The sequence below is a fragment of the Pipistrellus kuhlii genome, unplaced genomic scaffold, assembly GCF_014108245.1.
Source record: "Pipistrellus kuhlii isolate mPipKuh1 unplaced genomic scaffold, mPipKuh1.p scaffold_m20_p_15, whole genome shotgun sequence".
NCBI lineage: Eukaryota > Metazoa > Chordata > Mammalia > Chiroptera > Vespertilionidae > Pipistrellus > Pipistrellus kuhlii.
The window spans coordinates 43,688,347-43,715,660 of record NW_023425460.1 but is presented as its reverse complement, the minus strand read 5'-3'; the positions used below and the strand labels follow the sequence as shown (position 1 = coordinate 43,715,660).

At 57.7% G+C, this 27,314-nt stretch overlaps 3 protein-coding genes across 6 annotated transcripts; all 3 read right to left on the bottom strand.

The window, feature by feature from the left end:
- On the bottom strand, positions 1 to 4,165 carry CALY (calcyon neuron specific vesicular protein). 2 transcript variants are annotated; one of them, XM_045582159.1, is made up of 5 exons: positions 4,020 to 4,165; positions 2,855 to 2,968; positions 1,819 to 1,931; positions 424 to 875; positions 1 to 154 (listed from the first exon to the last, which is right to left on the bottom strand). In XM_045582159.1, the coding sequence occupies exons 1-4, from the start codon at positions 4,149 to 4,151 to the stop codon at positions 458 to 460; spliced, it is 777 nt and encodes a 258-aa protein (XP_045438115.1). In that variant the 5' UTR covers positions 4,152 to 4,165; the 3' UTR covers positions 1 to 154; positions 424 to 457. The 2 variants fall into 2 exon arrangements, with proteins under 2 accessions (XP_045438115.1, XP_045438114.1); XM_045582158.1 differs by having other exon boundaries at positions 1 to 187; positions 2,855 to 3,001; positions 4,020 to 4,152.
- Positions 4,166 to 11,812: 7,647 nt separating this feature from the next.
- Positions 11,813 to 15,677, bottom strand: FUOM (fucose mutarotase). Of its 2 annotated transcripts, XM_036439263.2 has the most exons (6): positions 15,525 to 15,677; positions 14,829 to 14,897; positions 13,486 to 13,556; positions 13,227 to 13,325; positions 12,464 to 12,537; positions 11,813 to 12,225 (listed from the first exon to the last, which is right to left on the bottom strand). In XM_036439263.2, the coding sequence occupies exons 1-6, from the start codon at positions 15,607 to 15,609 to the stop codon at positions 12,159 to 12,161; spliced, it is 465 nt and encodes a 154-aa protein (XP_036295156.1). In that variant the 5' UTR covers positions 15,610 to 15,677; the 3' UTR covers positions 11,813 to 12,158. The 2 variants fall into 2 exon arrangements, with proteins under 2 accessions (XP_036295156.1, XP_045438117.1); XM_045582161.1 differs by lacking the exons at positions 11,813 to 12,225; positions 12,464 to 12,537 and adding an exon at positions 12,550 to 12,677.
- A 2,975-nt stretch (positions 15,678 to 18,652) lies between these two features.
- On the bottom strand, positions 18,653 to 25,532 carry ECHS1 (enoyl-CoA hydratase, short chain 1). Of its 2 annotated transcripts, XM_036439259.2 has the most exons (8): positions 25,377 to 25,532; positions 23,477 to 23,674; positions 22,674 to 22,801; positions 21,582 to 21,681; positions 21,177 to 21,281; positions 20,366 to 20,485; positions 19,600 to 19,667; positions 18,653 to 18,794 (listed from the first exon to the last, which is right to left on the bottom strand). In XM_036439259.2, exons 1-8 carry the CDS (start codon positions 25,462 to 25,464, stop codon positions 18,729 to 18,731), a joined length of 873 nt encoding a protein of 290 aa, XP_036295152.1. In that variant the 5' UTR covers positions 25,465 to 25,532; the 3' UTR covers positions 18,653 to 18,728. The 2 variants fall into 2 exon arrangements, with proteins under 2 accessions (XP_036295152.1, XP_036295153.1); XM_036439260.2 differs by lacking the exon at positions 20,366 to 20,485.
- Between the last annotated feature and the right edge of the window lie 1,782 nt (positions 25,533 to 27,314).

The window sequence follows — 27,314 nt, the reverse complement described above, 5'->3', positions numbered from 1 at the left end:
CCTGGTGGGTGTGACTCTTTATTTAGAGAAAAGCGGCAGACAGCGGAGGCTCCGGGGGGCAGGCGGCAGCGGGGTCCGGGGAACCGGGGCACGACCACGTGGCGGGGCAGCATCTGGCGGGGCGGTCAGGGGGGCCGCGGGGGGATGAGCGGCGCTGCGGAGAAGGGCAGAGGGGTGAGAGCGCCCACTTCCGTGGGGACCCCCCTCGCCCGCCACGGGTCCCCCCACCCCATACTGCACACACACACACACACACACACACACACATATACCCCCCACCTTGGGCGCTCAGTCGGGTCCCAGCAGCCACGTGGGGAGGGGGGACAGCGCCCCAGGGTGAGACCGCGGGCGGAGTGGGTCCCACAGGGGGCGGGGTGCCGGGAGGAGGGTCCCTGGCTCTGGGTGGGGTCCCCAGGGGCTCACCTACGGGGCTTGGTGCTCCGGGCGGGAGGCGGGCTCACTGCGGGGCCAGGGCCGGGGGCGGGGCGCTCCCCTCCGCCTTGGGCGCCGCTGCCTCCTCCTTCTCCTCCTCCTTCTTCTCCTTCTCCTCCTTCTCCTCCTTCTTCTCCTTCTCCTCCTTCTCCTCCTCCTTCTCCTTCTCCTTCTCCTCCTCCTTCTCCTTCTCCTTTTCCTCCTCCTCCCGGGTGCCTGCCGCCGGCTTCGTGGGGGCCTCGGTGGCGGCCGGGCCCGCCGGGGCGGACGCCTTGAGCCCCTCCTTGAACATGGGGTGGACCTTCCTCCAGACCAGGGGCGCCTCGGTGCCCGGCTTACGGCTGAGCGGATAGGCGCCCATGGCCGCCAGGATGCTGCGGTGGCGCTCGGGGCCCATCTCGGCGTAGTACATCTCCAGCGACATCGGGGTGCACATCTTGTGCGGCTGGGGGGGGGGGTTCAGGGGGTTCAGGGGGCGGAGCCAGAGGGTCCCCAGCGGGCAGAGGTGGGGAGGGGCTGCCCCTGGGCTCCGGTGTGCAAATGGGGTGAACCCTCCCTATGCCACTGACCACTGCGCTGCAGCCTCATGTGTGCGCCATAGGATGGAGGGATGGGGGTGGGGGGTGACCTCTAGGTCTTCCTGTCCCTTCTGCTTTGGAGCAGTTCAATAATACTGCACACAATCACCCCAAACACGTTTGTTTCTGCCCTAATGTCCAGCCCCCCAAGTTGGCCCGCGATTCAGAAGTGGGGGTCCATGGAGGTCAGCCCCTCTCAGAGGGAGGGTGGCGGCCCCTCCTCAGGAGCGAAGGGGAGGGGGCCCCACAGGCACACCCCAGCCCACCGCCACCCAAAAAACATTTTAAAAAATCCCAATAAATAAAAAGCCCCTGGGAATACAGACAGACCTCCCAGGCCCCATCTCAGGATCGCTGAGCAGATTTCACCACTGAAAAGTTAGAGGCGGTAGGAAAAGACACTAAAAAGGCTAGAATCCCTTACCAACGCTGAGAGAGAGGAAAGAGAAGGGAGAGAGTGTTTGCCAACCGTGGGGAAATGTTAATGTCATGTCACAGAGCAGCTCCTCCCCCCCTTCCCAGCACAGGTCAGCGAGGAGGGACCAGGAGCCCCCGCACCTCCCTCCGGAAGCACTGACCGGAAGCACGGCCTGGCCGGCTCTCCTCTGTCCCTGCCCTCCTCCCTGAGGTCCCCCCCAGTCCTCTCTCACCCTTCTCTCTGGATCTTTCAGAGGAGGGTTTGGATCTTTCGGGGAAGGGAGCGGGAGCACAGGGAGCTTTGGAGATCATATTCCCACAGGGCTGCTCCCTGGTACTCTGCCTGGGGACCCCCTCTCCCCCACTCCGGGCCCAGCTTGCCTTCCTTACCCGAACCAGGAAGCCTTCTGGGCAGGAGAACTGGTCATACCAGAGCGCCTTGTACATGATCAGGAGGCAGCCCATGATGGCCATGGCGAAGGCCAGCATACGGGCCGGGGGCATCTGCAGGGGAGGGGAGGGGAGGAACCCATGGGCATGGGGCTTCGAGCCCAGCTGAGGCCCTCCCACCCTGCTAGTCTGTGCGGGGGAGGCTGGCTTTCCTTCTCAGAAACAATGGGGGGAAGAGGCAGGTTTTACTATTGAAATATGAAAGGTTTTAGAGATAGTCTAGGGAAAATGAGAAAAATCATTATTAGTAAAATGAATAATGCTAAAAAAAAAAAATAATAATAATAATAATAAAAAAGAGGTGGGAGAATGTATTTTCCAGAGCACCTAGCAGGAAACGTGCCTGTCTATATTATGTATAAAACCAACAAGCCCGGCCAGCATGGCTCAGTGGTTGAACGTCAACCTATGAACCAGGAGGTCACGGTTTGATTCCTGGTCCGGGCACATGCCCACTTTTGCAGGCTCCAACCCCAGGGTGGGGTTTGCAGGAGGTGGCTGATCAATGCTTCTCTCATTGATATTTCAATGATCCTTTTCTCCCCCTCTTTCTTTCTCTCTAAAATCAATCAAAAATATAATTTTTTAGAAAAGTAAGGAAACGCAACGAGTCACTAAGGAAGAGACAGATGGCCTGCTGGGAAGGCGGATGCACGCACTGCCCACAGTGGCTGTCAGCCACTGAACAGCGGGAGGGAGGATTGGGTCCCACTGGCCACAGGTCAGCCTGGCGCTGCTCAGCCCCAGATCCCTCAGCACCCTCACCCCTAAGCACCCAGCCTTCGTTCCCACCCAGCGTGCCTCCGCATGGCGCTTCCTTGTCCAACTTCCCTGACGGCAGCAGCCTGAGGAAGGGGGCCCAGCCCAGCTGGCCCGGCCCTGGGTGCTCAGGCCTGTGGCTGCCTCAGCACCTCGATCCTCATCTGCCTCTCCACGGACTGAGCCCCAGAAGCCCTGGGTGGGAAGGGTTTGGTTACCCCGCGTCCTTCGTCCAGGTTGGTGGAGGCCAGCTTCTGGGCCTCCAGGTCTGGGAACTTCTTCATCGGTTCTGCGGGGGGCAGTCCATATTCCGTCTGTGTCTTGATGACCACCTGTGCACAGAGACGACCCGGGAGGCCCCTGAGCTGGGAGGGCTAGAAAGGGGCGGGGCAGGGCTCAGCTGCCCAGCAGTGGGGTGGGTACTGACCATCTGCCAGGGCTGTCTAGTGGCTGGGATCCAGTGACTACAAGCGGAGGCCAAGGGAAAGTGGGGGCTGCATGTCTGCTGGGCCCATGGCAGCCAGGAGGCCTGGCCAAACCATGGACGGAGCCCCTCTGTCTGCTGGCTGCCTTCAATTTTGAAGGTCCCACCTCTTCCCGCCAGGAGCTTCCCCTTCAGTGGCCCCACAGCTTCCTCCCCTTCCAGAGTGTCACCCTGATTTCCTCTCCTGGGTCCCAGAGGCCTGAGGGCCTTTCCATAGAGGGCCCGGGCAGGTGCGGTCCCGTGCTCTGTGTCACCTAGGAGCGAGGCCTGAGCCTTCCCAAGGAGTCCACTGAGACCCGGGTCCAGCACTGAGGCAGGTGCAGTGGAAGCCCAGATGGCTGGAGAGCTGCTCTCAGCCAATGCCTGAGCGGGGAGGGGGGGGCTGTCCTCATGGTCCCCAGCCCATAGCTGACAGATATGGGTTCCGATGGCCACCTCCTCACCCCCATTAGGACAAGCCTTGCTGTCACTCATACTCCGGAGCTCACAGATTCCCGCTGAAAGCTCCCCCACTACCAGCCACTGTCCCCAGGACCCCGTCTGAGGCTTGACCCAAGACACAGAGTGTCCAGCAGGACAGGGTGGGAATGTTGCTTGCTGAGTCCCCGCTGGGCAGCACCCTGGGCCGGGTGCTGTCTTCTAAGCAGTGTGTGAATCTTCGGTCACCCGTGACCAGGTCACCCCGTTTACAGATGAGGACAGGGTAGCTCTGGGGGATGAGGGAGCTGGTTGCATGTGGCTCTAGGTTTCCACCCAGCCGGCCCTTCCTCTGCCTGCCCTCCTGCACCTTGGAGGAGGCCTTATCTAAATTAATCTCTCTCTGCACCCCTTTGTTCCCAGCGCAGGCTGAGAAGGATCTCCCCCCCTCCCCCCGCCCCTCGCTGGCCCAGGCCACTCACCTGGTCAGAGTATGGTGGCTGGAGCTGGCTGACATCCAGGGGGCTGATCAGAGGGACGCTGTCCATGGTAACCCCATCCTGGTACCCGTAGTCTCTGCCAAACTTCCCGAAGCTGAAGCCCAGCTTCACCATGGTGGATGCTGGTCCTCGTCCTGTCCAGAGGCAAACACAGGGCCACTGCACACTGGCTGCCTAGCAGATGCCCACCCCAGCAGGCTCTGAACAGACAGGGTTCAGAGAGGACTGGCCCAGTACTCCTCATACCAGAGCTGGGGTGGGCTGTGAGTGGCCAGGCCAGACTCCCTTCCTGGCCCCTGGGCTCCCTCAGGGCCCTACAGCCCAGGGGTGGCACTTCAAACCAGAGACTGCCCAGCTCACAAGGGCTACAGAGTCTTCCACTGGCTGATCTGCTAGAGGACAGTCTAAAGGCAGTGACTCCAGGCAACAGAAAACAATCTCTGATAGAAGCCTGAGGGTAGGGTGGCCAGACTTAGCAAATACAAATACAGGACATCTGAATTTCAGACAAAAAGGATTCTCTTACTCCTTCCCCTTCCCCTCCCCCTCCTCCCCCTCCTCCCCCTCCTCCTCCTCCTTCTTCTTCTTCTTCTTCTTTATAAGAATATCCCATGCAATATAGGACATACTGATTCTAAAGTTATTTGTTGTCTATTTGAAATTCACATTTAACTGGCCATCCTGTGTTTTAACTGGCAACCCTCCTAAAGATGCAAGAAGTAACAGGATCTACAGGAGAGGATGTCGGTAAGTAAACCCAAACGCTAGCTGGGAGGACAGAGGAGCAGTGGTGTACCCAGGGCTGGGCCACCTGGAAAGCAGGCATCCCTGACAAGAGCGAGAGTCAGGAGGGTGAGCGGGAGATGGAGACAAAGCCCCTCTGCCATGTCTCTAAATCATGGTGCGAGAGGGCTTAGCCACGCTGCGGGGCAGAGAAAAGGAAGAAGAGAGGCCTGGACAAGAGGAGGTCAAGCATGCATGACTAGAATATGAAATAGAAAATCCAAGAGAATCTACAGATAAATTATGAGGATTGAAAAGTGAGTTCAGCGTGGCTCAGTGGTTGAGTGTAGACCTCAGTTCAATTCCCAGTTAGGGCACATGCCTCGGTTGTGGGCTCAATCTTCAGCAGGGGGCGTGCAGGAGGCAGTCGATTGATGTAACATCTATGTTTCTATCTCTCCCCTTCTCTCTAAAATCAATATAAATATATTTTTTAAAAAAGAACTCAGCAAGTTGATGGACTTATGGTATTCAGAAATCAACTATATTTTTATATATCAGTGACAAAAATTAAAAATTGCTTTTTTTGGAAGACTCCTTAAACAGTATCAGAAATAGCAAATGCTCAGGAATAGGTCTAACAGGAGATGAGAAGAACCTCCATGTAGAAAACCATCAGCCCAAGGAGCAAAGGGTCAAAGGTACTATTTCTGTTCAAGGGCAAGTGTCTGGGTTGCAAGTTTGATCTCCATCTCAGGTCAAGGCTTGTTTGGGAGGCAACCAATCGATTTCTCTCACACATTGATGTTTCTCTCTCTCTCTCTCCCTCCCTCCCTTACACTTTCCCTAAAAAAAAAAAAAAAAAAAAAAAAAAAAAAAAAAAAAAAATAAATAAATAAATAAATCAGTGGGAAAATATCATTGGGTGAGGTTAAAGGTTAACAACACAAAAAGATGTATATGTGTATGTGGAATCAATAAATCCCAATAAATATTCCAACAGAATTTGTGTATATGACCTTGTAATTTCATACGGAAGTCAGAGGAACAAGAATACACCTGACCTCTTGAGAAGGACGAGGGGAATTCATGCCCGGTGTCCAGCTTGTTACACAGCAGTGGGACTAAGCTGCTCGGTGTTGATGCAGTAGACAAAGACCTACTTGACACACCTTACACATTCAGACCACAGATTTATGAGAGATGTCACTGCAAAGCAAGGAGGATGACTACCTTTTGATAAACACACACCCATGTGGAAACAATGACCCCAACCCCTACCTCACACCACACATAGAAGCCTACTCTCAGTAAACGAGCCTAAGTTGGAGAAGTGTCTTCAAGATAATGCAGAATATCCTCCTGGTCTCAGGGACAGAACAAGTTCTTCAATGTGATAAATAAGCACTAACCATAAGGAGACATTGCTAAAAGGACTACCTTAAAATAAAAATAAAAAACTTCTGCTCATCAAAGCATAGCCTTTAGCCCTGCTGGTGTGGCTCAGTGGTTGAACATTGACCTATGAACCAGTAGGTCATGGTTTGATTCCTGGTCAGGGCACATGCCCAGGTTGCAGGCTCAATTGCCAGTAGGAGGCAGCCGATCAATAATTCTCTCTCATCATTGATATTTCTCTCTCTCCTCCTTCCTCTGAAATCAATAAAAATATATTTAAGAACAAACACACAAACAGGAGACATAGCCTTCAAAAAATGGGTACAGAAACCAAAAAGGTGTTTGCACCCCGAAAATGACAAAGGGCTTATTGTGGGTTTAACAAGCTCTGGGCACCTGTGCATGTGGCCCTGATTGGAAATAAGGTCTTTACAGACGTGCTAAGGCTCAGATGAGGTCACACTGAGGTCACGCTTACTGATGTCCTTCCTTACAAGAAGCGGGACTTTGGACACAGACACACGGGGAGGAGGCAGTGAGAAGGAGGCAGAACTGGAGTGATGGGCCTCAGCCACGGGCCACCGCGGCTGCCAGAAGCTGGAAGAGGCAGGAAAGTGCTTCCCCTGGAACCTCAAAGAGAGCATGCCAACACCTTGGTTTCCCACATCTGGCCTCCAGAGCCCTGAAAGAATCAATGTTTGTTTTTTCCAGCCACCCAATCGTAGTAATTTATCACTAAAGCCCAAGGAAGCCAAGGGCCTCTGAACATCACCCCTCCCTCTCTATTGCCTGAAACTCCGCCCCCGCCCCCCCCCCCCCCGCAAAGACTTCTGTGAATCTCAACCCCCAACCTGCTGTCCTAGGGTGACCACCGCCCCCAGCCCTCTCGTTGTAACAGCCCCACCAGCGCTGGTTCCCACCAGGGCCTCAGGTGACCACCGTCTGCCCCTGCGGGTTCCAGATGGCAGGCTGGGTGGGAAGTCCAGGCGGAGAGGCGGAGAGATGCCGGGTGTGTGTATTGGGGATGGGGGTGGGGTTGGGGGTGGAGGTGGGGGCAGTCAGGAACCACCACTGCAAGGCAGACTGGGAGCCCCGGGCTGGGCAGAGAGAGGCTGCCCCCATCATGGATTCCCCGGAGGCCTAGGGCCCTTCCTGGCGGGGAAGGGGGTGAGCCTAGCTCAGGGCCCTTACTGATCCTCCCAACACCCACTCCAGGCTGGGGGCGGGGCGCTTCCAGAGGAGGGGCGGGGCCGACCGAGGCTCAGCCCGGAGGGCGCGGGGGCACCTGGGCATCTGGCCCAGGCGGCGGGCATTCTCCAGGCGGCCCTGTCTGCGCTCAGGGCGCAGAGGTGGCCACGCAGCGGGAGACATGGAACTCCCGCCCGAAGACCGCGGGGGATGCAGAGGAGGGGGGGGGGGCCATGCCCAGGGCTGGGGGGAGGGAGGGGTGCGCCCGCCAGGGAAGGAGATGGAGGCTGAGGACTGAGCGGGGTCCGGGTCAGGTTCGTGCCCATGCCCCTGGAGGCCTAGGGTCTCCCCCCACCCCCCTGAGGAGCTCCGCTTCTGGGGTCCATCCCCTCTGAGCCAAGTGTAAGGTCCAGCGCAGCTTGAGGTCCAGGTTACATCATCGCGGTTTCCACGGCAACGAGATGAGCTTTGCTGCCTGGTCTTCAGGGGGAGAGGCTGTGGGGCCCTTTGGACCCTCGGCATCAGGTTCCGGCCCCCGCGCCCCCGGGCAGAATGCTGGGGGGGGGGCTGGCTGCGTGTAGGTACCCCCCCCCACACACACACACACGCCTTCCTTCGCTGCCACGGGACCTATGGGCAGGCGGGCTGGGCGCATTCACAGGACAGACACAGGCCCCTCGGGGTGGGGGAGGGACCGTCTCTATCCTCCCATCCGCTCCTTCCACCGCGGTAACTGTCTTCTCCGGCGGGGCGCCTCCCCCCCCCCCCCCCCCCGTTGGCTCCTGGGAGGATGGGGGGCCGGAGGCCAGGGAGCGGGGGGTGGTGCAGCCTCTTCTCCGAGGCTTGCGGAGGGGGAATAGGATGAGCGGGTCTGTTCTGATGGTGATAGGGGGATGGCCACGGACTCTTAGGTGGAAGCCCACGAAGCTCGGATGCAGGTCCAGCCGCAGGCTGGCTTTCGCGCCCCCCTCCCCCCATGGATGCTGCGTCAGGAGAGGCGCGCGCCCTGGGCACGGTCACGGCGCTCGGCGCGCTCGGCAACTGCGTAGTGAGGGGCCTCGATCTCTGCTGGGACCCACAGCCGCCCCCCCGCCCAGCCGTCCCCTCCAGCCCCCCACCCCCAGGCGCCCTCCAGCCCCTCGCCCTCAGGCCGGGCGTGGGTGTGGCTCCCGCTTCAGGGCAGGTGGACTCGGGCTGGCAGCCCAGCCCGGAGAGGCCCAGCGGGGAGGGGTGCGGGGGTGGGGACACCCAGGGCTGCACCGGGCGGCCTGGGCTTCCCACGCACCAGCCCGTCACCTGTGGCCCCGCATCCGGAGGCTGCAGCGGCCGGTGGCTCGGAGCCAGGCCCTCTCCCCGCTCCTGGCACCGCGGCCCCCCGCCCCCACCCCCTCCGGAGCCAGCGTCTCTCCGCGCTGTGGCGTGATGCTCCTGTGCACCCCTTCCTCCCTCTCCCCACCCCCCAGACAGAGCTGGGGTCCTGGACCCCCCTCCCCCCCGGACAGAGCTGGGGTCCTGGACCCCCCTCCCCCCGGACAGAGCTGGGGTCCTGGACCCCCCTCCCCCCCAGACAGAGCTGGGGTCCTGGACCCCCCTCCCCCCCGGACAGAGCTGGGGTCCTGGACCCCCCTCCCCCCCGGACAGAGCTGGGGTCCTGGACCCCCCTCCCCCCCGGACAGAGCTGGGGTCCTGGACCCCCCATCTCAGGATGGCCGCGCCGCTGACATTGCGGGGCTGGAGCGGCTCGGGGAGGGGCTCCGTCGCCATGGCGGGGCTGATGGCCAGCGGTCCTGACCCACCGTCTGCCGAGGGCGCGGGGTGTGTGCGAGGCAGACGCCGCGGCCCTCCCGGCCGGTCCCCGCAGCATCGCCCCGCCGGCCCCCCGCCGTGCAGACCCCACAGGAGGACCCCGGTCCGCCCCAGGCTCCCTCCACACCCTCCCCCGCCCCCGCACCGCACCCCCGCACCCCCTCCCCCCGCCGCCCTCCCCCGCCCCCACCGGCTCCACGGGGATGAAGGGGGAATGGCTCACAGGCGGCTCCGACGCGCGGCTGCGGCAGAATGCGGCTCCGGAGGAGGAGGATGCGGTTCCAGACGCTTCTCCGCCGCAGTCGGGTGGGGCGGGGGAGGGGCCGAGCCCCAGACCGAGGCTGCTGTTGCTGGGGAGACGCGGGCTGGGGGCGGGGAGCCGGAGCCTGCCCCCCACCCGAGCGGCAGCGGCACCGCAGCCTCCCGCCCCCGCAGACGCGCGCGCGCACCCCGCACGCAGGGCACAGGCGCCCTGCCAGCCGGGGCCTGGCTGCTCCCGAGCCTGGCGTGCGGGGCGCGCCGTCCTGGCTATGGTCAGGCTCTCAGGCTCTCCCTCCCTCCTGCCTTGGACAATGGGGTTGAGGTCCAGCTGGTTTGGCCCCCACGACCCGGGGGAGGGCCTCCTCCTGGTTCAGCGTCTGGAGCTCCTCGGGCAGGCCAGCTCCCTGGTCACTGTGGCCCCAGCACTGGCTCATTCTGCAGAGAAGGCGCTCAGCAGGTGTTGGGTGCATGTCATGGGAGACGTGACCGTGACTCCCCTCCCCCGAGGGCTCAGCCCCGCCCACAGCTGGGGGACAGCGATGGCAGCAGCTGGATCCGGACACCATCCCTTCTGCTGTTGAATACCATCGCATGATAAGATGAGCTTCCTTTAAAAAAAATTTTTTTTAATTGATTTCAGAGAGGAAGGGAGAGGAAGAGAGAGGAACATCAATAATAAGAAAGAATCATTGATCTGCTGCCTCCTGCCCACCCCTAACTGGGAATCAAGCCGGAAACCCAGGCATGTGCCCTTGACTGGAATCGACCCTGGAACCCTTCAGTCCACAGTCTGATGGTCTATGCCACATGTGTCAAACACAAGGCCCGCGGGCCAAATCCGTCCCGCCAGGCCTTGCAATGTGGCCCGCACCGCGCTGTCATCACTGCACTCCGCTGCGTTTCCATCACAATGACAGTTTATGATTGTTCAGTAAACCATTCGGCCCGTGATTTAGGCTGGATTTTAGATTTTGGCCCCTTCTCTGATTGAGTTCGACACCCCTAACCAGCTAGGGCCAGATGGGCCTCCTTTTATCCACCCACCCACACAGGCCTCTGGACGGATGCTGGTTTTGTCTGATGTGTGGCATGGGTGCTCTCGTAGTCCTGCTGTGGACACAGGTTCATTTCTCTTGGGTGGACACCTGGGAGGAGAGTTGCGAGGTAGGATGGCAGTTCACATTTCACTTTTAAAGAAAATGCTAAAATGAAAATATTTTCCAAAGTGGCTGCACCATGGTTGTAGGCTCCTCCCCAGCCCAGGCCCTAGTCGGGAAGCGTGTAGGAGGCAACCAACCGATGTGTTTCTCTCACAGCGATGTTTCTCTCTGTCTTTCCCTCTCTCTTCCACACTCCCTAAAATCAGTGGAAAAATATATCCTCAGGTGAGGATTTAAGGACATAAAAATAATCACCTGGCAATGCAAATCAAACCACCTGCCCGCCCACCAGCGCAGCTGATAGGAAGGACCAGCACCCAGAGCTGCCAGGGCAAGGAGGGTGAGGACCCTCACTCCTGTGGGGCGATGTCCATCAGGGCGGTGACTGTGGGAAACAGTTCCCTACAAAGTTACACACACACTTACCACGTGACCCAGCCGTTGCACTCCAGGTCCGTCTGTCCACAGACCTGGGTGTGCACGGGCACAGCGCGCATCACTGTAACAGCCACACACCAGACGCGATGGCTGGTGGGCATTTCTTCCACCCTGAGACCCAGCCTGAGCATCTCACCGGGTGCATCAGAGCCTCACAGGCACCTCTCAGGCCAGCCCTCTGCCTGGGCAGCCCCTCTCCTCCCCTTCTTGGTACCACCCCACCCTCATTTCCCAGGACGGCTCAGGCTTCTTTACAGTCAGTAGGCACTCAACCACTGGGCTGAGAACATAGGCATGGGGTCCAGCTGGCACCCCAGGCAGCTCAAGCTCTCCACCCAGGGCCACCCTACTCCCGTCCCACCACCACCATCCCCAGACCAGCCCTGCCACCTGCCCTTCTTTGGGGCTGAAGAAGCCGTGGTCCCCTCTCTAAGGGCCACCCCAGTGTCTGCAGCTGGGGTAACGGATGCATAAGCCTCCGCTGCCCTCAGGGCCACCTGAGTAGCGGCTGCACCTACCTCCAGGCCTCCCGCAGTGTGCGGAGTCACCAGCCCCCACCCAGGGGCCCAGGTCCTTAGGTGACCTCTGGTCTCTCACCCAGGAACTCACCGAGGCAAGAGGCCCAAACCTATTGGTAGGTGGAGGCCTACCTCCCATCTGAGGCTCCATCCGGGCACCTGCCCTCGGGAGCCAGCAGCCGCCCTGCGCCCTGCCTTTGTGAGAATGGTGCTGCTGCCTGAAACTTTGGACTGGACGGTTGACAAGTCATTACACTTTTTCGTCCTATTTCTTTTCTTAAACAATATGTTTTTATTGATTTTAAAAAGAGAGGAAGGGGGAGGTAGAGAGATCGAAACATTGACGAGAGAGACATTTCAATCAGCCACCTTCTGCACGCCCCCATTGGGGATTGAGCCCGAAACCCAGGCGTGTGCCCCGACTGGGAATAGACCCGGTGACCTCTTGGTTCAACCACTGAGCCACACCGGCTGGGCCCCATCAGTTTTCAGATAGAGGATCCCAGCCTGTCAGCAGCCCTCCAAGCACCTGCCAGGCCACCCCTGGCTGGGTGAGGTCTGGGTGCTGCCAGGAGGGCAGGGCCTGCTGGTAGTGTTGTCCGGCTCTGGGGTCCTGATTCCTCCGCCATCTAGAACAGGCCTTCAGGGGCCAGCACCCCCTTCTTGAGGATGAGGTTGCCGTAGAGGGCCGTCTCCCTGCATAAGGAGCCGAGCTGAGCCCAGAGCTGAGCCAGGGTGCCCAGAACCCCGCTGGGCACCACCACTGGACAGCTCAGTGACCCCACTGCCTGGGGACCGTCTGTCTCAGTGGAGGCAGGGAGTGGGCAGAGGAAGGGGGGTCTCTGGAGTGGGGATGGGGAGGGCCTCACCCTCAGCCCAGACCCAGTTGGACCCAGCCAACCCATCAGGACCTGTGGGTCCAGCCAGAACTCACCCAGTTGCTACAACAGCAAAAGCCTTCTTGGCTTGCTGATAAAACTCAAACCTCTCTATCTTCTCTAGGGGGCTCTGGAAGGCAAACCAACGTGGTTGAGGGACCCTGCCCAGAAACCCCATGGGCCCAGCAGGGGCATCAGGAGACATGGTCTCTCTGAGCTTCATTTCTCTGGTTCTCCAGGCCAGGGTCCCAAGGATGCTCGGCCTCCTACCTGCACGGACCAGGCACTGGGGGTAGGGATGGGAGGGGGGCAGGCTGTGGTGGGTGAGATGCTTGTTGTGCTTGGTGGCCGCCTGCCTGGGACCTGAGCCCCTGATCTGCCCCAGGAGTGGGGTAGGAGAGCCATTGGGGACAGGAGCCCCAGGTGTCCTCTCTTCAGGTAGGTAGATCCTTCCCAAGACCTGCCTGTGTGGGCGGTCCCGGGAGGACAGGCTCCACCCCTTGCAGGATGGGAGGGCGTGGGGGGTGTCACACAAAATCAGACCAGGCCTCTGACCACAGATGGGGGCCTGGGGTACCCTGCTTGCCCTGGTTTCTCTAGGAGAGATGGGTGTGGGTGAGGGCCCCTAGGCAGACAGGTCAGGATCCCGGGAAAACGTAGGAAACTGGGGGCAGGAGGGTGGCCCCAGGGTCAGGCTCCCACTGCGGGTGAAGAGGCGCTCACACAGCCCTGGGGCAGAGTTTGGGCCTGTCCTTCCTCCCAGGCCCCCGAGAAGTGAAGAGGGCCCCAGCCCCGTTGGCGGTGGGGCAGCAGGCTCACCGAGCAGCCGGCCGCCCGGAGGATGGACTGGTAGCTCTCCCACACCGGGGTCTGGAGGCCCCTCTCCTTGTCACTGGACACCAGCTCCATGACAGCAGCCTGGGACAGAGGGCTCAGTCTGGCCCCGGTGCCGCCAGGCGCCCCGTGTTGGGTGATGGTTAGGGCTCTTCTGATCAGGGTTAGAACCCTTGAGGACGCATGGTCCCCCCTCCCCCCCAAAGGCAGCGGGCCCTCTGAGGTCTGGAAAAGGGGCGCTCACCGGGCTCTCCACATAGGTGTCCAGTGGCAGCAGCTTCAGCACAGCCTCCAGGAGCTGCGGGATGCCCAGGCCTGCGGGCAGAGTGCTGGCCTCAGACTCCAGCCCTCCCAACCCAGGTGCCCACAGCACCACCTGGTGGCTGGGCCTGGCCACACGGTCTCACTCAAGCAGCAGGGACGGTGGTGGGCTCAGGATAGAGGGGCCACTGGTAACTGCTGCCCGCCTGGTGACACTCATGGAGGTCACACTGGTGCCTCCTCGCCCTGGCTACTGCACCTGTCACTGTCCTGGCACTGGGGCAGCCCTGACCATCCCCTTCACCATGCAGGTTGGTGGCGGTACCCTATCCACCGGGAGGAGCGCCCCGCCATCTTCTTGACCCCAGAGGCCGCGGGTTACCACCTTTAGCCTGTGACAAGGACAGTGGGGTCTGGGAAGAGGCCTTTTTTGCCCAAGGTGCCCCCAAACCTGTCCCACTTGGCTCGCAGGCCCATAAAGTGACACAAAATTGGGGAATACAGGAGCCTATGAAAAGAAGGAACCGGCTGTAATCTGGTACCACATAAAGGGAACCTGCTACCATCCCAGTTCATCTTCTTCTGCCTTTTTCCTCTGCATTTCTACACGATTAGACTTTTCTGTCTGTTTTTTCCTCTGAATCCTGATTGCTTGTTCTCCACTGCACCGTGTGTGTGTGTGTGTGTGTGTGTGTGTGTGTGTGTGTGTGAGAGAGACTTTTGGTGGCTGCACTGTGATTTACTTAAACGCCCCTTATGTTCCAGCTTTTCCCATGGCCCACCTGGTCCCACCCACCTGGCCCAGGATCTCACCAAGGCCCGGGTAGGCTGGCTCAGCTCCCTGAGAGGGGAGTGGCAGGCGCGCAATGAGTCAGGATGGGGCCCTCACCCATGGCCCCCCACCACCACTCAGTACTGCTGACTCTGCTCCTACCATGCTCTCTGGAATCTGGTTCAAGGCCCCTCCCAGCCTCACCTCCCACCCACCCTGAGGGTTAGAGCTCTCTGAGTATGTGGACACCTGGAGCCTGTGAGGCCAGGTCACCAGCACTGGGATGTTTACATCCGGGTAAAGGCTGAAAACCTGACTGACCTGGGGAAGCTGCTCAGTCAGCCAACACGGTGCCTAGCCTCCATTTCCCCATTTTCAAGAAGTCACCAGGGGGTGTCAGATGGAGCAGGAGGCCCAGGTCACCTCGGGGGGCTGCAGGGAGCACCCTGAGGGTCCTGGCACATGGGTCACTGGCGGGTGCCTGGGGAATGGACGGAGCTGGGGCCAGGACCACCGCCCGCCCTTCCAGCCCCGCCTGCAGGAGGCCTGCTCACCATCTGCGCGGATCTCCTCGGGGCCACACTTGCAGATGGAGGAGGTAGGGAAGTTCATGTCTGCAAGAACTGAATGGCCAGCCAGGTTAGACAGGCTGGGGTCCGCATGGGCGTTATGTTACACCGTATCTGCTTCCCAACAGGGAAACCCGAGGGCCAGGGCGGAGAGGGAGGGACCAGGTGTAGGAGAAACTGTACAGGTGTCAGCAGGATGAGGGCGGAGCTTGGACTGCAGCCTGCACCCAGAATCCCGCCCACAGCACAGGAGACGAGAAACAGCCACAGACACCGGGGATGTGACCCTCCGGAGCCATCTGGGGAGGATCTGGAGCAGGAGCAGCACCCAGGGCCGTGGCCGTCAGGCCCCTCCCCACCCCTTTTACTCCGCTGCGGGAGCGACCAGCCCCAGCCCCGACCTAACCCTGACCAGGCCAAGAGCACTTGTCCCCATGACCTTGACCGCTTGGGGCCAACCAAAGCCAGGGCGGCGGCGCTGGCCAGCCGAGTCTCCGGAGGGGGTGGAGTCCTGCTCCGAGGACGGACGGCCTCCACCTCCAGACCCGGCTCTTCCGGGCGTGGGAACCCTACGGGCCAGGACCCCTGCAGGGAGTCCCCATCCCAGCCCCGGCGCCTCCCCTGACTTGTGCCTCGAGGATGGGGCTCCCGATCCTGGGGCTCGGCCCCCCGCCCACTCACCGATGGTGTCCCCGTGCCCCATCCGCGCCAGGGCGTAAAGCAGCTCTGGGGACAGAAGCGCCGGGACGCCCCTGAGCACCACCATGCTGCGCGAGGAAGGGGTGAGGCTGTGGGCGGGGCCCGCAGGGGGGGCGGGGCCGCTGGAGCTGGGAGAGGGCGGGGCCCAGCCCAGAAGGCACCTACCTTTCAGGGCCTCGTCCCTGGCCAGTTCAAAACCTGGACGCCCGCGTGTGTTTCTGGCCGGGGCTCCCTACCCCCTTCCATCCCGGTGTCCTGGGGTCAGAAGACCCCGTGGTGGACTTACTCCTGGGCCTGTGTACGGGGAGCACCGCTGAGAGCCACTGTGGCCTGTCTGGATTCCTGACCCACTTTGACTGTCAGAAAGAATACCTGATTTAGGGTTAAGCCCCTAAATTTAGGGATCGTTTGTTATGCAGCAGTAGCTGACCAGTGCAGGTGGCTCCTGTGCCCTGCTGACTCTGCCCTTGGCCTTCCGCCTGTGTCTGCTCTCTTGCGGCCCCCTCCCCCCACTCAGGCTGTGGGGCAGACAGCAGCACTGGCCTAGTCACACCCTCCACACCAGACTCATTGCTCAGCCTGCAGAGGGGCTCCTGCTTAGCTCCAGTGGGCCTTAGCCCTCCCTGCTCTGGCTCCTCCACCCTCACCTTGCAGGGCATCCCTGCTTACCTGACCCCTACCTGCCCAGCAGTACCCGAGCACTTACTGCTGCCTGCCCCACTCAACTCTGGGGACCCGCAGCTCAAAATCAAAGTGTGGAGGCTACTGTCCAAAATATGTGAAAAGTAAAACAGGGAACAAATGGTTCTCTCTTTTTATTTTATTATTTACTTATTCTTTAAAATTTTTATTGATTTTAGAAAGGAAGGGAGAGGGCGAGAGAGACATCAATGATGAAAGAGAATCATTGAATTAATTAAAAAAAAAAAAGACTAAAGAGAACTTAGAATGCCAAGCTAAAAAAAAAAAAAAAAAAAAAAAGAGAATCATTGATTGGCTACTTCCTGCATGCCCTACAGTGGGGACTGAACTCACAACCCGGGCCCGTGCCCAGTCCTCCTGGTTCATAGGTCAACATTCAGCCACTGAGCCACGCTGGCCGGTGGCTTTCTCAGGGTTAAGGCCCCATGCTGGATACTGAGTCTGTCTACTCAAATCTAGGCCAGGTGACACATCCCGCAGCTTCAGTAAGTGAATATTTCCACATCTGCCCTCGTGCAGAACAGCCTGCCCCCGGCTCGATGCCCCAGGGCCGGCCCATGCCAGGCAGCTCCCCTTGCACCTACTTCTGTCATCAGCGCGTGTCAAAGGGTGAGGACCCCAGCTTCTCCAAAGAATGTCTCCGCTCTCACACCGGGAAGCAGGGCTGATCACTTAGACCCCGCCACCTCCTTCTCAAACTGCTCCCTTCTGAAGCCTGATCGGGATTTCGGATCACAACACAAAACAGACCTGGTGGAGACTGAAGAGCTAATGCCTGCAAGGCCGACAGTCTGCACAGGGCGTCAAACTCCTGTTTTGACCAGAGCCCCGCTTGGCTGCATAAATATAACCAAAACACAAGGGCATGTGGACTAAGGCATTCAGATAGCTGAAGCTTCCAGATCTTTTCAACTCTTTCTCAGATGCAGGTGGTTTCTCCTCGGTGTTCGGCTCCAGCCCAGCCCAAGGCCATGACCCCCACATGAAGTGACCTCACATGGGGCAGGACTGGGGGGCATGTGGCAGCCAGCAGGGTGCCTCACCCTGGAGGGCCTAAGGGTGTTCTGGGGCTTGAGGGCAGTAACTGCCCCCTTCACCCGTAAGCCCTCCCCGGTGGCAGGAGCTGGGTTTCCCTCCCAGGGCCTAGGACTTGCTTCTCTCCCACTTGGGAGCCTGGTTTAAGATGGAGGGTCCCGAGTTCTGAGCTGGGCTGTGATGTGAGAATTAAACGGTAGACACGGGGCAGGGGTGGTGTCCTATAGGGTCACTCGGTTACCCAGTGTCCTTTGTGGTATCAGACCCTACAGTGACCCAGGGATGGGGCTGGCCCGCCCAAGAATGAGGCCAGCCCAGGGAATTCAGTACGTAAGCTCTGTCTCCCCCAGCAAATGGCACTGAGTGTGACAGCCACATTTCTGTTCCGGCACCTCCTACACCACATGCAGCAGCTCCGATCCAGGCCCGGGAATGGGATCCCGATGCAAGTCCTGACATCAGTCTTGGAGACTCAGCCAGCCCAGCCCCGAGAAGAGGCCCTGCTGACCTACAGCCCGAGTTCCCACACGTGCAGTCCTGCAACGTGCAGCGCCTTGTCACAATCTCAGACATGCTCCAGTCAAGGGCATGGTTTCCTGCTCACGGCATTCACCGCAGTGATATCCATGATCATTCTGACAGCAAGAAACGCTGCAGTCTAAATACTCAACACCTGGGAAAGCGTAAATTCCAACATACCGATCTCATAACACATTCCAGGGCAACTTAAAAGAATGCTAGTAGGAATACTGTTCAGCAATGAAAATAGTACATGTTATGGCCTTGATGGACCTTGAAAACACTATATGGATTCACAGAGACAAGAAGAAAGTGGTGTAGAGGGTGCCAAGGGCTGGTGGGGATGGGGAAAAGGGGGCTGGAGTTCATGGAGATACAGTCTGTTTGGGCGGATGAAACAGCTTGGAGGTGGATGGTGGTGATGGCTGCAGGACTCTGCGGACACAATGCCACTGAAATGTACATTTTAAGATGGTTAAAAATTCCCAGCAGCTTGTACGGCTGGAACATATTTTACCACAATTAAAAAGAATTCTAGCCAGCTGGCGTGGCTCAGTGGTTGACCATCGACCTATGAACCAGGAGGTCACGGTTCAATTCCCAGTCAGGGCACAAGCCTGGGTTGCAGGCTTGATCCTGTGTGGGGTGTGCAGGAGGCGGCCGGTCAATGATTCTCTCCCATCATTTATATTTCTCTCTCTCCCCCTCTCCCTTCCTCCCAGTAATCAATAAAAACACGGTGGGGGGGGGGGGGGAGGAGAGAAGAAGATGACGCTCAGGTCAGAATGTGAAGATTCTCCAGACACCGATTCTCACAACTCCACTTGGAGAGAAAATGCACGCACCGACATGGCTCTTGAAAAGAGGGTTTATTTGTTCTAAAATAATCGTTCCTCTTTCAGTGGAGGTTTAAGGCAAAGGCAGCAGCTCTTACTGGTCTTTGAAGGTGGCTTTTCTCTTCTCCACAAATGCAGTCATCCCTTCTTTCCGGTCCTCCTGGGGAGAGGGAAAAAGCAGAGCTGGCCGTCACATGTCCTAGTGGGTCAGGCGCAGGGCTCTCCACACTCACAGGCGGGGGATGGGGAGGGCTCTGTAGCCACAGAACCACCTGGAAGCCTGGGAATTCCCTGACCGAGTAGGGCTGGCCTGGGAATGAGTATTTTTACCTGCCCCCTCCCCTCACCCCCAGGGGATGTTCACTCAGGAACCACGAACTTTTGTGTCAAATACACGCTCATCTACAGAGAACCTCAGATGCACGCTATTTGGGTCATTCACCAAATCGTCATCTGAATTCAGCAGTATTCTGGGTGCCATGAGGCAGGAATCCAGACTCTACAGCTGCCTCTTTTCCTGTGTGTACATGTGTGTATGCCCCTGTGTGTGCACATGCCTGCACACACACATCTGCAATTCCTCAGGAGCCAAAGCCATTTTTTCTTTCTTTCATAAAACACCTATAGATGACCTTCTGATGATAAAAGAGGTAAATCTGTATTAAAAGAATGATTTCCTTTGTCACTGGCAGAAATCCTAGAAAACATTGTTCTAAACCATGTGACTGGAGTGACAGGGAATCATGGGTAAACGGACTGCATTTAAGGGCCACCCGGAAGACCTCTTGTGGCAGGAAATGGCCTTGCTCTGTCCATCCTTCTGAACTTCCGCTCACAGACGGAGCCCCGGACCCAGCTAAGGACCAAAGGGGAGCAGGGCCGGCTGGTAAAATCTGCCAGGACACGCCCAGCAGCTTGTACGGCTGGAACACGTGTGATTCTGTACTTGAATGCTGTTTACTCACAGTAGCGAAAGTTGAATAGAAGATTTTCTTCTCCAACTTATTTCCCTCCGTTAATGTCATTTCAAAAGCTGAAAGAGAGGACCCTGATGTTACGCAGTGAGACGCTGGAGCTGGGAGTGCTTTTCTGAGGTGGCAGGAAGCAGTCTGCACTTGCACCTGATGCAGAACGTGGCCTGGGGAGGCCTGACCCCCCCCCCAGCTCAGTGCCTCCCCCAGAAAAAGGGCCGAGAAACTGCATGAAAGGTGGGATGCAAACTGTCCAAACACAGAGGACCTGAGGCAGCCCATGAAACTGTTTTAAAAGTCTGAAAGGTCCTGGCAGGTAGCTCCGTCAGAGAACAGAGTGCAGGGCGACAGCAGCATGTGGCCTCTGTCCGGGCTCCCACGGGGACCAGGGAGTCCGCACCCCTTGGGCCAAGCCTCAGGCTATTTGCACAGCCTCTGACCGCTGAGGAGCAGTCTCTCCACCCAGGCTCCCAGGGAAGCGGAGTTTCTCAGAAGCCGACATCAGGCCTTCCCCCTGCACAGCCAGCACCCGTGCCTGTCTGTCCCCCAGGATGACATATTCTTGGTCTCAGCACCAACAGGAACTCAGAACAGAATTTGTGAGCGAGCAACTAGAAAAAAAAAAAAACTCCACAAAGAGCCAAGTTGGAAATACTGAGAATCCCAATCATTGTTGTCCAGGATGGGTGCCTAATTCAGAGTCAAACCGCTGAAGCCGCACAAGTCCCAGTGGCCTCTCCTCCCCCTGCCACAGCCCTACCTGCGTTCACAGATTCTTTGGCCATCGCCGTTATAATTTTAGAATTGCTGGCGATTTTTTCTGCACACTGGATGGCTTCATCCACCAGCTTCTCCACAGGGAAAATTTTGCTCACGAGGCCTAAAACATGAGGAAGCGGCTCTGGTTACGTCTCGACACTCTGACAGCAGCGGTCTTTGGGGCTATCAGCAAGGGGCTGCAGCCGAAGCCGGTTTGGCTCAGTGGAAGAGTGTCGGCCTGGGGACTGAAGGGTCCCGGGTTCGATTCCGGTCAAGAGCATGTACATTGGTTGCGGGCACATCCCCAGTGGGGGGTGTGCAGGAGGCAGCTGGTCGATGTTTCGCTCTCATCGACGTTTCTAACTCTCTATCCCTCTCAATTCCTCTCTGTGTAAAAAAAAAATAAAATAAAAAAAAATCAATAAAATACATTAAAAAAATACTATAAAAATAAAAAAACAAGGGGCTGCAGCAACACAGGGAGGGTCCCACCTCCCCAGGCTGGGGAGATGCTGCTGGCTGCATGTGTGGTCACTGACTGACAGACCACGTCACCGAGCAGCGGGGACCGGTGGGGTGCCAGGTCAGAGCACCCCCATGCTTACACTGAGCTCTGGGAAAGGAGTGGTTTAACACCATCTGTAACCTGTGCCTGTGCATAGGCTTCAGCCTCTTTTTACAGATGGGATGTCAATACGGGCAGCGGTCCCTGGGTGGTGAGGACCCCTGAAAGCTCTGTGCTGATCGTCCACTGGGGCACCCGCAGGCAACTCTCCCCTCTCCACTCCTCGTGGGGTGACCACAGCCTGTACCTGCTTGCTTGGCATCCTGGGCTGAGATCCGGTCACCAGTGAGCACCATCTCCATGGCCAGAGACTTTCCGACAGCCCGGGTCAGCCGCTGGGTGCCCCCCGCACCTGCAGGGGCAGAAGGCCGTGGTCTCAGCTGGCTCTGTGGCCAGTCTAAGCCCAGGAGCCAGCAGAGTCCCGGGACTCTGAGTGCTTTGTGACCACTTACACTTAGTGAGCTGGGGACCGAGGGAGCAATGGGCAGACAGAGGCAGCCACCTGTCCGGTGCTCACGCGACCACCTCACGTCCCTCATGTGCAAGCCACATGCCCTGTCTGCTCCTGGAAAAGCCCTCAGGCTCCTCAGAGGTGGGCAGACTCTGGGGAGTGACCTGAAGAGCTGATGCCGGAGACGTCACCCCGCTTTACCTGGGATGGTTCCCAGGAGGATTTCCGGCTGCGCAAACTGGGCTTTCTCGCCAGCATAAATGATGTCACACATCATGGCAAGTTCACAGCCGCCGCCGAGCTGCAAAACACGAGGTGTCATCAGGGAACCCAATCACAAAAGCACTCCATTTTCTTACTTAAATTGTCTAGTAAAATGAATCAGCCCTGGCCAGCGCGTGGCTGTTGATTGGGTACAGTCCCATGCACCAAAAGGCTTTAGGTTCGATTCCCAGGCCTGGATTTCGGACTCAATCCCCAGTAAGGGGTATGTAGGAGGCAGATCGATGTTTCTCTCTCCCTCTCCCTCGCTAAAATCAATAAATAAATACATATGTTTAAAAAGAAATGAAATAAGAATTTTTCTAAAAAAAAAAAAAAAAAAAATGATGAAGAAATAGCCTGGGGGATAGCAAAGATTAGTACGCTGGTGCAAAGTTAGGTAAGCGTTCCCAAGAATTTCCTATAAAATGGCTGAGGCTGCCCAGCTCTTCCTGTAAATGGCCAAACAGCAGACACTTTCGGCTCTGTGGGTCCGAAGATCTCTCTGCGGAGGCTCGAAGGCAGCCACAGGGAGCGAACACCAACGGGCATGGCTGTTCCGATGCACCTTAATCGCTGATCCTGGCTCACCCCAAGGGAGCTTTGTTAAATAGTCACAGAGTGAAATGCTCCCATCACTTCTCTTCAGGCTACAACCAGCCCAGCAGCTCGGAGCAGCCAATACGCCTGCAGGAGTCCTCAGTGCACCAGAGGACACACAGCTCCCAGCGGTAGTTAAACAGGTTAGTTGACAGGTGCAGCGCAGGGCAGAAAGTCATTATCACTGTACAAAAGCCAACCTAGGAGAGGGAGGAGCATTACAGGGAGTCACAGGGAGAGGGGGGGCGCTGACAAAAGCAGATGTTGAAACACCTCCTCTCCTCATAGTCCTTGGCTCTTTGGCATCCAGTGGGAAAGGCCTCCTGGCCTGGGAACTGAGGCCTTTTCAAAATGAAACCGGTTATAGTTCACACTCCCAAGCACGGTTCCCTGAGGAACTCTGAGAGAGAGGAGACTCGGGCGGACACTCACAGCGTAACCATTGACAGCAGCTATGACTGGCTTCTTGACCCGGGAGAGATGGTCCCAGTGGCTCAGGAACCCAGTGGAGTAACAGTCCTGGAATCGCTGGTTCTGCATCTCCTTGATGTCGGCTCCAGCTGGTGAGAGTGAGGCCACAGTTACCAGAGTGCAGAGACCCCAAGAGGCAGCTACGGAGTGCCCACTGTGAGCGGGCACTGGGGCTCCTGGGGGGCCTGGCAAATGGCTGTGATACATGTTCACAGAGGTGAGAGGAGGGACTCAGGGTGGACTCAGAGAAGGCTGGGCTTATTCATTGGTCACTGAGCCCTCTACACACAACACCTGACTATGGAGGACCCGAATAGACGTGCTTTGCCGCCAGAGCACACCTGAAACACACCGAGCAGCTCATCCAAGCAATTCCCCGGCCCAGGGGTCGGCAAACTGCGGCTCAGGAGCCACATGTGGCTCGGGAGCCGCGGTTTGCCCCTCTGTTGACTAATGAGTTTGCCAACCACTGGGGTAGGGGCTTCATCACAAGGAACAACAACAGCCTGTAATTATTGGAATCGAGAGTCTAGGTCAGTCAGTGGTCGGCAAACTCGTTAGTCAACAGAGCGGCAAACCACAGTTTGCCGACCACTGCCCCGGCCCATTTCTATTTTACATGTAAGTCAACCCCAAGTTGTATGAGCTTTTCTGACCCTACCTCAGAGGTGTGAGTCTGTCTACAACACCACACCATGGGCGTGATCACGGTCAGACCACCCCTCGTACACCTGGGCGACCTGCCACCACGCTGCCCACCGCACCTGCAAAGGCCTTCTCCCCGCCCGTGAGGACGATGGCCCCCACGGCTGGGTCCTTCTCGAAGGCCACCAGCGCCTGGTTGAGCTCCTTGATCAGGCCGTCGCAGAGCGCGTTGAGTGCTTTGGGGCGGTTCAGTCGGATCAACCCCACGTTTTGGTTCTTCCCCTTCTTTTCTGAGATGATGTACTCAAAGTTAGCCCCTGGGACAGAAGAAAGGAGACTTTTTTATTCATACAGGCATCAGCCTGGGGGGAGGGGGTGTACCATCCCCATCAGTGGACACAGTGACCCGGACAGACTTGAGGGACGGACCCCTGACTAGTCCCTGGAGGCTGCAGCACGCGGCTCTCCGCCACATGGTGGCCTTTCCACCACTCTGGCTTCCACTGCTGTTTGAATCTTTCCTTAACAACAACAACAAAAAGCAGCAATGAACAGCAGCCTTCCTTCTGAAGGCCTGTCAGCATGAGAGACTTGTGATTGATTCCGCAGAAACAAGGAAAGGAGGAATTCATGTTTTCAACCAATGCCAGCTAGGTGAAGGGGCTTAAACTGTGAACAGAACAGAGTTCAGGCCTTGCTGAGTGGGCCGTCTGGTGGGGGGCACACACAGGCACAGACAGGTGACTTCCACCACCTGCAACTGTCCGCTCAGACGTGGGGTTCAGCAATGACCTGGAGAGGAAGAGGGTTAACTGAGGAGACAAAGGCGTGTGTGCGCGCATGTGTCTGCATGTTGGAGCGGCCGCTTTTGTGAACGGTTAACACAGGGATCACAGTAGCCCCGTGAGCTTGCTGGGGATAAATGAGAATAACAGGTAAGGTTTAGCGGCAGCAAGCTGGCAAGATGTTAGGTCTGATCAAATAATTGACTCCACACCCTTCTCCTGGGAACTGACCTTGAGGCCTCTTCACAATGGACATTCCATTTGCTCAGACAACATTCCACCTGCTAAGACCATACTCTCTCCCCTCTGGACTTCCCCAGAATCAGGACCTGCACAGAGAATCTCTGCCTAGAAAAAGCCCAGCCTTTAAAAACCTCTGACTCCCAGTCTTCGGGTGCTGGTGCCATCTGGGGCTCAGCCCATCTGGGTATCCAGATGACCCTAATGCATTCATACTTCTTCACCCTGTTTGGCCTCGTGCGTTCCTCCCGTGACCCTAACAGTGAGGGACACGCACAGGCGAGGGTGACTTTCCAGTGCCCCGGAGGGCAGTCCGCTCAGACGTGGGGGTCAGCAATGACCTGGAGAGGAAGAGGGTTAACTGAGGAGACAAAGGCGTGTGTGTGTGTGTGTGTGTGTGTGTGTGTGTGTGTGTGTCTGCATGTTGGAGAGGCCGCTTTCGTGAACGGTAACACGGATCACAGTACCTGCCCCAGGGATCACAGTGGGCTTTCTGGGGAGAAACGGGAATACCAGGTAAGGTGTTGAGCGGCATCGAGCTGCCGGTCGGGGACCTGGAAACGGTGGCTGATTGCAGCCAGCGTGCAGAAGGGTCAAGGAGAACTCGGGGCAACACCGACACGACTCGGTACTTGGTGAGGTGACCAGACGTCCCGATTCTTAACAATTTGTTCCGCGTCCCGCGGCGTTTTAAAAACAGTCCCGATTTTGGGAAAGAATCTTTCCAAAAACTGGGACTCTTTTAAAACGCTGCGGGACGCGGGGCAAATTGTTAGAAATCGGGACTGTCCCGCCAAAAGCGGGACGTCTGCTCACCTTAAACTTGGGTCGTGACCTGGATACAGGGGTGAAGGGAAAGGACCGGGCAGGACCGAACGGCGACCACTGCCATGCCCGCGGCGCGCCCTGCACAGCCCCTGGGTCAGGTGAACCCAGCCGGCTCCAAACACGACTGGCCCCGACCGACCCCCAGGGCTCAGCTCGGCGCACTCACCCGAGGCGAAGGGGCGCAGCGCCATGCGGCCGGGAGCGGGGAGCAGCGGGCCGCGGGCCCGGCGCAGCAGGACACGCACCGCGGCCATGGCGCTCCGGGGACGACTCGCCCGGCCCACGGCGCCGCCCCCGTCCGAGCCATTCAGGGCACGCCCCGCCCACAGCCCGGCCCCGCCCACAGCCCGGCCTCGCGAGGCCGCGCACGTATCGCGAGATCAGTCCGGGCGACTGGGGCGTGGCCACGAGCCGGAAGGGAGGGGCGGAGGGTCTGGGGCGGGGACGACGGTCTGGGGGCGGAAGCTGGGTCGGTGGTGTCACACCCCGCCCCGGCCGGCTGGCTCCTAGCGGTAGGAAGTAGCCCCGAGGCCTCTGAGTGCGGACCCCTGGTGCCTTGGGGGCCCGCCTGCCCGGGGCCGTGCCCCACCCCGCATGGAGGGCGCCCGCCCGAGCCCGGCGGGGTTAAGCGTCCTCGGGGGACCTCGGCGACCCCGGCTGACCTAGGCCCGGGACGCCGGGCGTGGCCCGCGGCTTCTGTCCAGCCACGCCTCGGTCTCCACCTGGGGGCGTCGCCTCCTTGCTTCCCTTGGGCAGAGGTGTGTGCCGGCTTGGCCCTCGGCCCTCGGCCCACCATAATCCCGGGTGTGAGAGGGCCAGCCACACCTGGGTTCCCAAGAAGCCCGGACTTTGAGCTGCACGCAAGCTGTCTGGCACAAATCCAGTCTTATTAGGGAATGAATAGGCTCTGGAGCGCCCTCCTTGCCGCAGGGACACAACCTGTGAGCCTGAAATCCGCTCTCAGGATCGATAGCTCAGGCTCCCGCACTTCCCTTCTTTTACCCAACACCCTCCATGAAGAGCGGCTAATGGTAGAAACCAGGTGAATTTGCTGTGCGGAGAGCTGAGTGTTTAGACAAGGAAAAGACAGACATTCCTTTTTTTAAAAAAAATATTTGATTTTTTTACAGAGAGGAAGAGATAGAGAGTTAGAAACATCGATGAGAGAGAAACATCGTTCAGCTGCCTCCTGCACACCCCCTGACTGGGGATATACCCGCAACCAAAGTACATGCCCCTGACCGGAATCGAACCTGGGACCCTTCAGTCCGCAGACCGACGCTCTATCCACTGAGCTAAACTGGTCTCGGCCAGACATTCCTTGTTCCTCTGCCTGTCTGGTGGCCCAGAGGTACTCATGAAGTACTGAGTTATTCACAGCAGTTGCACAAGATTATTGAGAAACATTAAACAATGCATATTACTCTGAAATGGATGTATTGTATTTATAGGTCTAAATGGAGCAGGCATGAAGCACAATGCTGATTTTTAAAAAAATATATTTTTTAATCTAATACTCTCAACAATAAAGATTAAAAAATATATTTTAATTGATTTTAGAGAGAGGAAGGGTGAGAGAAACATCGATCAGCTGCCTCCTGCACACCCCTGACTGGGGATTGAGCCCAAAACTCAGGCATGTGTCCTAATCAGGAATCAAACCATGACTTCCTGGTTCATGGGCCAATGCTCAACCACTGACACACCAGCTGGGCAACACAATGCTGATTTTTTACATTGGCAACTAGATAGCTATTGAATACTAGACTACGAAAAGTTTAGTTTTTACAAATATAAGCTTTCATTAAATTTTAATAATGAACATTTTTGTTTATTTGAATAACACTTTGAATTCAATAACAAAAAAACAAACTAACTAAAAGTGGGTAACGTGCCCTAACCGGTTTGGCTTAGTGAATAGAGCGTCGGCCTGCAGACTCAAGGGTTCCGGGTTCAATTCCAATCAAGGGCATGTACCTTGGTTTCAGGCGTGTACAGGAAGCAGCTGATTGATGTTTCTCATTGATGTTTTAACTCTCTCCCTCTCCCTTCATCTCTAAAAAAAAATCAATAAAATATATTTTTTAAAAATGGGTAATGTATT

What these genes read in the sequence shown, in the direction of transcription:
- FUOM (XM_036439263.2), bottom strand. Translation starts at nt 15,609, where the DNA reads ATGGTGGTGCTCAGGGGCGTCCCGGCGCTTCTGTCCCCAGAGCTGCTT. An exon ending in TCCGGGCGGCCGGCTGCTCG is followed by an intron (nt 12,538 to 13,226) that starts GTGAGCCTGCTG and finishes TTTGCCTTCCAG; the next exon opens with AGCCCCCTAGAGAAGATAGA. An exon ending in TTTGCTGTTGTAGCAACTGG is followed by an intron (nt 12,226 to 12,463) that starts GTGAGTTCTGGC and finishes CTCCTTATGCAG; the next exon opens with GGAGACGGCCCTCTACGGCA.
- CALY (XM_045582158.1), bottom strand. Translation starts at nt 4,151, where the DNA reads ATGGTGAAGCTGGGCTTCAGCTTCGGGAAGTTTGGCAGAGACTACGGG. An exon ending in AGCCACCATACTCTGACCAG is followed by an intron (nt 3,002 to 4,019) that starts GTGAGTGGCCTG and finishes TAGCCCTCCCAG; the next exon opens with CTCAGGGGCCTCCCGGGTCG. An exon ending in ACCTGGACGAAGGACGCGGG is followed by an intron (nt 1,932 to 2,854) that starts GTAACCAAACCC and finishes CCTCCCCTGCAG; the next exon opens with ATGCCCCCGGCCCGTATGCT.
- ECHS1 (XM_036439259.2), bottom strand. Translation starts at nt 25,464, where the DNA reads ATGGCCGCGGTGCGTGTCCTGCTGCGCCGGGCCCGCGGCCCGCTGCTC. An exon ending in CCTCCTGGGAACCATCCCAG is followed by an intron (nt 21,282 to 21,581) that starts GTAAAGCGGGGT and finishes CTGCCCCTGCAG; the next exon opens with GTGCGGGGGGCACCCAGCGG. An exon ending in CAAAGAATCTGTGAACGCAG is followed by an intron (nt 19,668 to 20,365) that starts GTAGGGCTGTGG and finishes CCTCTCTTTCAG; the next exon opens with CTTTTGAAATGACATTAACG.